The sequence below is a fragment of the Protobothrops mucrosquamatus genome, unplaced genomic scaffold (assembly GCF_001527695.2).
Source record: "Protobothrops mucrosquamatus isolate PMUCROS unplaced genomic scaffold, P.Mucros_1.0 scaffold5301, whole genome shotgun sequence".
Classification (NCBI taxonomy): Eukaryota; Metazoa; Chordata; class Lepidosauria; order Squamata; family Viperidae; genus Protobothrops; species Protobothrops mucrosquamatus.
The window spans coordinates 19,525-28,289 of record NW_015391167.1 but is presented as its reverse complement, the minus strand read 5'-3'; the positions used below and the strand labels follow the sequence as shown (position 1 = coordinate 28,289).

Sequence of the window (8,765 nt, the reverse complement as noted above, 5' to 3'; positions counted from 1 at the left end):
GAAACATATTTCATCTTATTTGGGCTTTTATTTGACATACCAAATGAAAGGGACCTGAGTATTTTATGCTGGTTTAGAACGTACTACAAAAAGCTGCTTTATTTTTCGTAAATTGTGAACATAATCTTCTTGTTGCAGAATCTGATTTTTCTCATGATCTTCTGAGCCTCCTTCAGTGCCTTCGATTAATTGGCGAATCAGTTTCTGTGGAAATGGCACTCACAATGGAAATGGCTTGCTTCCGTCTCCAGTCTCCAGAGAGAGCTGCTGAACAGATCCTTAAAGACTTGATTGCTAATGACACGTAAGCCTGGATTTTGAGCTACATGTGCATATAAAGATTGATTTGCTCATTTCCTTTGCAGCATTGAATTGATTAGATGTATTTACATATCTCTCTTGAGGGTATTTATTTTGACCATGACCACGAGTGGCTTAATTATGTCATACTTGGACTGTTGTAATATATTCTAAAGATTCAGAAACATTTTGCACTTTTGTTATGTTGCTTGTCTTGAAAGGGAATAGTATAATGAACATGTATGTAAACTGTTATCATGTTTAAGGATAGGAATGGGAGCAAGAAACCCTGAGAGGCAAACTATTCCATTCCACCATTAAATCTTGCTGAAATCCCCCAAATGACTTGAAATTGCATAGAGAAATTTCGGCCATTTTGCTGCTGAATTTCAGTGCCATGAGTGAGGGCCTTGGAAGCTGTAGTAGGTATTTTGTGGGGGGATGGGTAATACATCTTCCCAACATCTTCACCAGGCAGTTTTAACTTGCCATTTTGTTCCCAACAAGAGTTGTTCTTCCTTTTCATGAAGAAAAATGATTACAGAATGAATGATTACAGACATGCCTGTCACTAATCTACTGCATCTTTAGTTCACTTTCAATTACTGGTTTCTAGTTGTGGAGGCAGACTGGAAAGAAGGAATGTATATTTCAGAATAATGAAATAAAATCTTTTTGGGCCTTTTCCCTTCAGGAAGCAAAGGCAGCTAAGTTGATGCCTCTTGTAAAAAGCAATCTTCCAGTGTTAAGGTTCCACTTCTTTAGGCCTTAATCAGTTCTTGATCAAGAACTGAAAGATTTGAGTTTTGCTCTTAAAAAAAGTTTGGAAGTTTGCATTAGGCTCACTTGTTTGATCAGACAATTGAATCACTAGGTTTCTAGGAGAATAGCATGGCGGTTTGTTTTGTGTTAAAGCCTTGTATTAAATCTCTAGAATCTCTCAAGCAAGAAAATTGTCACATAAATTCACAGTTGAACTATAGGCATGGTGACTATATTTTCTTGAAAAAATAAAAGAGAGTTGAAAAGAGGTCATATTTGAAAGAGACTCATAAAGATAAAAATCATTTTAGGTTTATAACTGCTTTACAAAGCAAAACCAAGAAAATAAATAAATAAATAAATAAATCTAAAGGGCACATTTCTGTAATAAGGGCTGTCCTTTATAATAAAGGTCATATGTTCCCTATAACTATATGTCCTGTGTGAAATTATTAATCTGCACTTAACAAACAGTATATGTCTTATATTTATATATATAAAGGTTTTTATTGAGTTTTATAAGGTTTGGGAAGGGATAGGATCAGGATGGGGATTAAGGTTCGGGGTGGGGTTGGGATCAGGATTGAGGTTGGGACGGGATTGGGAACAACATTAGGGTTGCCCCCCAGTAACATTTTCAAGCTTTAGCAAACAGACTATTGTCCGGGTACATATGTTCAGTAACACTAATTAATATAATAGTAAATAGCTGTAATGAATATGATAAACAATCATAAACAGTATCAGTTGGCCAATACATATCATTCTTCTTACTAATATATATTCAAAATAACATCACATTCATTTCTCACTAGTTCTTTTTCCTAACCATTGGTAAAAATTATCCCATGTTTTAAAGTAAACTGAATCTTCTTTCTCTTTAATCTCTAAGGTTAATCTATCCATTTCTGCACACTCTAAAATTTTCTTAATTAAAATCTCTTCAGTTGGTAAGTTTTCATTTTTCCAGTATTGGGCAAATGCTATTCTCGCTGCTGTCAATACATGCAATATTAAATAACAGTATATGTCTTGACGATCACTAGTTTCAGACTAATGTGTTAAGGAAGTATCAACATACGAGATATCAAGTTAAGAATCATTGAGAGATAGTAAATATGCCACAAAATTACTTCACTTTCATAATCTATAATCTCTCAATAATCTCTTAATTCAGCCTACTTAAATTTTACTTATTTTTTGCAGAGAAAATATGATGGAAGATATTCACAGCAAACTACAAGAAATCAAAAGTCCAGTTAATGCTATTGGGATGCTTATCCGGGAAATGGACTATGAAACAGATGTTGAGATGGATAGAGGATTCAGTCCTGGTGAGAGGAGAACAGCATTAGCCTCTCCTTCCCATCCCCAACATTCTGATTAAATAGAAGCAACTTAAGTTAATACATGTTTTTTGCCTCTTTCTACAGTTCAGCCCATAAACGTGCGCATGCATCTGTCACAACTTTATGGTAGTAGCACAACAGTAAATATGGTATGCCGGTGTGTGTACAAGATGTCCATGACACGCTTTTTAATTTGCCGGGACCTGTTGATTTTACAGCAGCTCTTACTACGGCTTGGAGATGCTGTGAGTATATCAAACACTAATATCCTTCGGAATCCTAAAACACCCTACTTATGAAAAACATTAGGGGCACATTTTATGATAGAGGGCAAGAAATAGATCAGTAATGGAAAAATTTTGCTGGATAAATATTGTCATTTGACAAACGAGCATAACATGCAGAAAGTTGTTAATAAATTGCTGTGTGGTGTCTCTGGCATTGAACTTGAATTATTTTCACATTTATGTGTGATCATTGTTTCTTTCTCAGTGTTACCAAATTAGCTACAGTTTAATGTTTATTGACATGTTTCAGATACTTTTGGGAGGAGATCAGCTATTCCACACTCAACAGAACTTACTACATCGTACATCTATTTTGTTACTATCTTATTATGTGATAAGGTGGGCAAGTCAGCGTTTGGCATCAGATGTTCCTGTTGATGAACTGTAAGTGTTTTATGTTTAGTGTATAAATATATAGGTATATAATGAAGTATATAAAAGTGTATTTATTTTCCTTTGTATATAAAATAGGCATGTTTTATTTTTATTTTTTTGCATTGGAAACAATTTGTCCAAAGTCTGCTTATGACTATTACATTTCAATGGAATTTTGTTAGGAGATGGTTTTGTGAGGAGATGGAGAAGATTGTCTGTTATTTAAAACAATGTACAGATGAGTTACGTTATCCTGAATGTCATTTTTATGTATTTCAGTATATAACATTTCCAAATTGATCGGTCCATCCATATTTGAAACTGTAAGACTTCATAAAGTCTTCATCATGTTATTTTTCAATGATGAATTGTTATTTTAACAATAGGAAAAACAAATTTGATGATATCCAAGAAAATATTTAACATTCTTGTAGAAAGTATTAAGCTTTTATTTTTAAATATGATAGATCTTTGTCTTCCCATTAACCTATTTTTTAAGTTTTTATTTTAAGACTTTCTTCATCCTAGTTACAGTTAAAATATAGGGTTAGAATTATATAACTAAGTATGTTAAATGAGATAATTGATCTTTTTGTAGGGAATCAAACCTACAGCATCTTTCGGTATTAAAGCTAACAGATTCCACAACAATAACACCATTGAAGCTGGGTAAGAAATTGTCTGTCTGTCTGTCTGTCTCTGTCTGTCTGTCTGTCTGTCTGTCTGTCTGTCTGTCTGTCTGTCTGTCTGTCTGTCTGTCTGTCTGTCTATCTATCTATCTATCTATCTTATTTCGTAATCACCCATCTCCCTCAGAGAGAGGCTCTGGGTAGTGTACAATATAACCAATAAAAATTAAAATCAGAATTAATTTAAGATTAAAAGGTTTTAAAATTGTAAAAGTAACATACATTTCAAAACGCTTTTGCCTTTGTTTTAGTATTTGTTTTCATTTTATGCTTAATTTCAAATAATAACATTAATATTAAAGATTTTTCCAGTTGATCAATAATGTTATTAGATCAAATACATTAAGAAATCACAAAATATTGCTCAGCTGTTAAAACCGATGAGATCCTTTAAACATTATTAAACAATGTTTATTCTTATTATAAACTTCTTGCTCCGCATCCTATGCCCCGAACCTCTTACATTTCCATGGCATCATCCACTTTCTGGTGTTTTTGCAGTCACCTGCCTTCCACTTCCCTGATATTTCTGTGCTCATGTAACCAGTGCACCCACTTGCATGCCTGTGCACACGCTACAGCACCTCCTGTCCCCTGCCCCCCCCCCCAACTTGTGCATAGTCTGTGCTGGACTTCCCAAGGCATTCCCTGGCTTCTCTCACCCCACTTATGAAATCCCCCACAATCTTTGCCTGGGACTTACACGGCTTCCTGCTTATTGATCCACATGTCTTAAGGTTATGATGACAACTGGGATTGTTGGGATTATCATTGTTGCAGTCTTGTGATGTCACGCTTAGCAACAGCAACAGCAGGTTCCAATTGCTGTCGTAACCCAAGGACTATCTGTATCTTAAAATAAAAAAATCTTCCCCACATAGCTTTATCAGAAATAGAATATAGAATGGAAAAGTAATTTAAATTGAAAGACTGTTTGGTGACTAATAATACATTCTGAAAGTTATTGCTCTGTAATTGATTTTTACAATTTATTAAAATATTTTTTTCTAGTGTCAAGCCCTCAAACAATTGTGGAGCTCTTCTTTCAGGAAGGAGCCCGGAAACACATAATATCTCAGCTCTTCCAGTCTAATGCAGCCTTGGATGAAACATGTTTGAGTTGGCCTCAAATGTTTTCGGCAATTTCCAGTTATCTACTGCAATTTTTGTATCCTTTCAACATATCCCTGACCTGAATAATGGATCATGGCTAGGCTTTAAAAAAAAATCAACTTGTGTAATAGCCATGAACTTTTCCATTGTTTTGCACACAGGTGCATATAAACAAACTGACCTATTTCAAGTTGTCGTATTGCAAAGCATCTTTTGCAGAGATAGTAATGAGTTCAGCTAGGAACCAGCCAGAAATAGTTTAATTGGAATCAGCTATCAGTTCTTTTCCCCAGAAGAGAATGAGATATAGTTGATCCAGATTGGCTACTTGTTGATTTCCTAGTTTTTGTTGCGTGTCTTTCTCCTTTTTTGCATTTTAAATACTACTGTTTCATTATTCGTTAACATTTTTATTCATTTTTCGAATGATTCACTTTGTAAACGATACTGGAAATATAGTTTCTTGCTCTGAATTTACATGGAGGGCCACTGCCTTGTCATACATCGAAGAAACCTATATTCCTTATGCTGTCTTCAGGTGGCCCAGTAATCCTAGCTTCCTCTTCCCAGAATGTTTGATGGGGGCGTGTCAGTATGCTCAATTACAGGTGAGATCTCTACGTGGAATACCTTTGGAGTATTCTTTAAACAAAACATAAGCAAGGTAACTGATGTAATTGGTTATTAGTAGAATGCTGAGGTAGCTATAACCACTGAAAACTTCCTTCTCTTTCTTTCAGCTGATACTAGTTGTATTTTGCTTGCTGAAACTTGAATTTCAGAATGTATGACCCGATTTAGTTAGTTGGTAGCACTGGTGGCACATATTTTTTCATTGTATTTTAGTGAGAGATTATTATTTAAATCCAGTGCAAAGTAAGATTAACCTTTCTTTGTCTAATTGCTTTATTTGTATATCAGGAATATATTCGTTTGCTGGAACCTTGGTGTCATGTTAATGTGGGATCGTGTCGTTTTATGATGGCACATTGCTATCTTGTTACAGGAGAAGAACACAAGGTAAATTTATGTTCAAAAATGTTTCATTTTCTTTGGAAAATACTAAGTGATAGGTAATGTATTAAGGGTTGGTTTGTAATTATTCATCACATTCAAGAAAGGAATGTTATTTTTGAAAGTTTTGATGAATGTAGTTCAATCTAATTTTTAAAAAAAATCATCCAAAAAAGAAAAGGATCGACTGCATAACTATCAACCTCCTCATATCATCTACATCAGGGGTGTCAAACTCCCAACGTCACGTGACGTGTTGTGACGTATTGTGACTTTTTTTCCATTGCCGGCAATGGGGTGGACACGGTTTCGCCATGACGCATCTGGCTGTAGGTCGGCAGTTTGACACCCCTGACCTACATGCCATTATAATTCAATATCACAACTATCCTAAAGAGAAGCTTTTTAAAAAATAATAATAATTTGGAACCGTATTGGAATACAGAGGGTTACAACACTATGTATGTATATGGTTTTGTGGATTGTGTTCTGCTCTAAGAAATAACTTTTGGTAACAAACATATATGAGATTGACAATTTTTATAGCTAATTTTGTAATAGTTGGTAATACTTTTTATGACTTCCGTTTTTCCTCCAGGCACTGGACTGTTTCTGTCAAGCTGCCTCGGAAGTTGGAAAAGAAGAGTTTTTAGATAGACTGATTAGATCTGAAGAGGTAGAAATGGCTTCTACTCCACAGCTACAATACTACGATAAGGTATTTTTGTTACTGAGCAAAAGTAACACAATCTCATTGTCCTTGCAATTGCTGCATGTCTTTACAGTATAAACAAAGAGTGAAAATAAAACATTAGTGGCCAAATAACCCTCTCCCTAGGTTTTGCGCCTCTTGGACACCATGGGTCTTCCTGAACTGATCATTCAGCTGGCTACTTTGGCAATCACTGAAGCAGCAGATGATTGGAGAAGTCAGGTAGGAAGCCAAAATGCCTATTTGCCTCATACAGGATTTGTTTGTACCCTCTAACTAATTTTTTAATTGGTTCTGGGTTATCATAGCTACTATATTTATATTGCAGGCTACCCTGAGGACTTGCATTTTCAAACATCATTTAGATTTAGGACATAATAGTCAAGCATATGAAGCTTTGACTCATAATCCAGATCCAAGCAGGTAATGATATATATATCTTCCAGTCACATCTATGAATTATGTATGCATAATTTTATAAGTTTATAACAATAGCTGCTTATAAACCATGATGTTAAGGATAGGGCCTGTGGGAGAGAGCTGTTGAATTTTCATTTTCTTTAGTTCTTGTTATCTTGTTCTTGTTTTGCAGAAAAAGTGAAAATTTGGTCATTAATGGAGAAACAAATTGGTGTTCAAAATTAGCCATAGTTTTTGCACTTCAGCATTGATCATGCTTCATGAACCACTGCACAAATTCCTCTTATTGCCCTGTTTTTAAGGGAAACCGAATTATTTATTCAGTGGGTTGTTTAGATAGAAACATGTGACTGTTTTACCCACCAATTATGGATTCTGTTATTCTGTGCTTTGATTGATGTATTAAATCTCTTTTTGTGAAAGAACTAGCTGTGTGTAAATGAAATTGCTTAAGTAGAAGGTATTTCTATAATCAGAATTGTAGTTTGTGTGTATGTGTGTGTAATATGGGCTTCTTCATCTGCGCCTATATTAGACCTCTTGCTTACAGAGATGATGGTTGTAAGATAAATTTGTTTATGAACCTTTTGCTTCATTTTTTTCCCCAGGCAACTGGATTGTTTACGACAACTAGTAGTAGTTCTCTGTGAACGCTCCCAATTGCAGGATCTTGTGGAGTTTCCATATGTGAATCTTCATAATGAGGTATGTCATCTATTCTCCTTAATAGCAAGATAAAGTTACACAAAATATTTGGCTATGTTTGATAAATATTATTTGTTTTACAGGTTGTTGGAATAATTGAATATCGTGCTCGGGCAGTAGATCTGATGACACATAATTACTATGAATTGCTATATGCTTTCCATATTTATCGTCATAATTATCGGAAAGGTATGAGGGGATATATAGAAATGTTGTCTCATTCATTTTTTTAAAAAATACTTTTTTGTTGTTTTTTTTACTGCAGTTTTAAAAAATATACAAAAGTGAGCAAAAACAGGTTTTATCCAAAGGATAATCCTATTGTTAAGTTATATTACCAAAAAAAAAACAATAGAACAAACAATAACCCTTAAAAATTGTCATGTTAAATTTATGTCAGTCATCTGTATTTCACATATATGCTGTATTTAATAATTATTAAGAGAATTGATTCATGTGGCATTTGTTAGATACAGGTTTCCTAAACACAGTTGTGCAAAAGAACAGTTGTAGGTCCTGTAGTTTGTAAGGGAGAGTTGGCAGTATGAATGTTGTTAATAACTTCTGCTCCACAGTTTTCCTGTGTGTCTTTCCTTGCATTTTCCTTATTTGTCTTTACCTTTAATTGTAGAAAAGTGTAGAATGGAAAAGAGCTTCACATGCATCTCTGATCTGGTCAACAATTCATGGGAGAATCTAAGACTCAGCAATGGCTTATTTACTTCTCCTTTTCCTGCCCCCCACATAGGAGAGAGAGGAGAAATCAATAAGCCATTGCTGAGTTTTAGAAGTTTCATCCAAGCATAAACATTGCAAAACTTTACAGTCTTAGATTCTCCCATTATTATTATTATTATTATTAATTGCATTTATATCCCGCCCTTCTCCTTTCGGACTCAGGGCGGCTGACAGATGATAAAAAGCTAACATAAATACATATTACACCTAATTAAAATTTAATTAAAACGAAATATTTGAAAGTGTCCAATTAAAAGTAATTAAAACCCCTATAAAATCCCCTAGGCCAGTCCCGCTTGCT

At 34.6% G+C, this 8,765-nt stretch overlaps 1 protein-coding gene across 1 annotated transcript in view; it reads left to right on the top strand.

Moving 5' to 3' along the window:
* Positions 1 to 138: 138 nt before the first annotated feature.
* Positions 139 to 8,765, top strand: part of NUP160 (nucleoporin 160) — a gene marked incomplete at its 5' end in the record, with an annotated part of 23,662 nt that continues 15,035 nt past the window's right edge. Inside the window, 13 exons of the mRNA XM_015829045.1 lie at positions 139 to 304; positions 2,269 to 2,396; positions 2,496 to 2,656; positions 2,949 to 3,082; positions 3,672 to 3,742; positions 4,774 to 4,930; positions 5,414 to 5,483; positions 5,797 to 5,895; positions 6,488 to 6,607; positions 6,728 to 6,823; positions 6,930 to 7,024; positions 7,630 to 7,726; positions 7,810 to 7,915. Of these exons, the coding sequence (XP_015684531.1) occupies positions 139 to 304; positions 2,269 to 2,396; positions 2,496 to 2,656; positions 2,949 to 3,082; positions 3,672 to 3,742; positions 4,774 to 4,930; positions 5,414 to 5,483; positions 5,797 to 5,895; positions 6,488 to 6,607; positions 6,728 to 6,823; positions 6,930 to 7,024; positions 7,630 to 7,726; positions 7,810 to 7,915 (1,500 nt within the window). The remainder of the gene's footprint in view (positions 305 to 2,268; positions 2,397 to 2,495; positions 2,657 to 2,948; positions 3,083 to 3,671; positions 3,743 to 4,773; positions 4,931 to 5,413; positions 5,484 to 5,796; positions 5,896 to 6,487; positions 6,608 to 6,727; positions 6,824 to 6,929; positions 7,025 to 7,629; positions 7,727 to 7,809; positions 7,916 to 8,765) is intronic.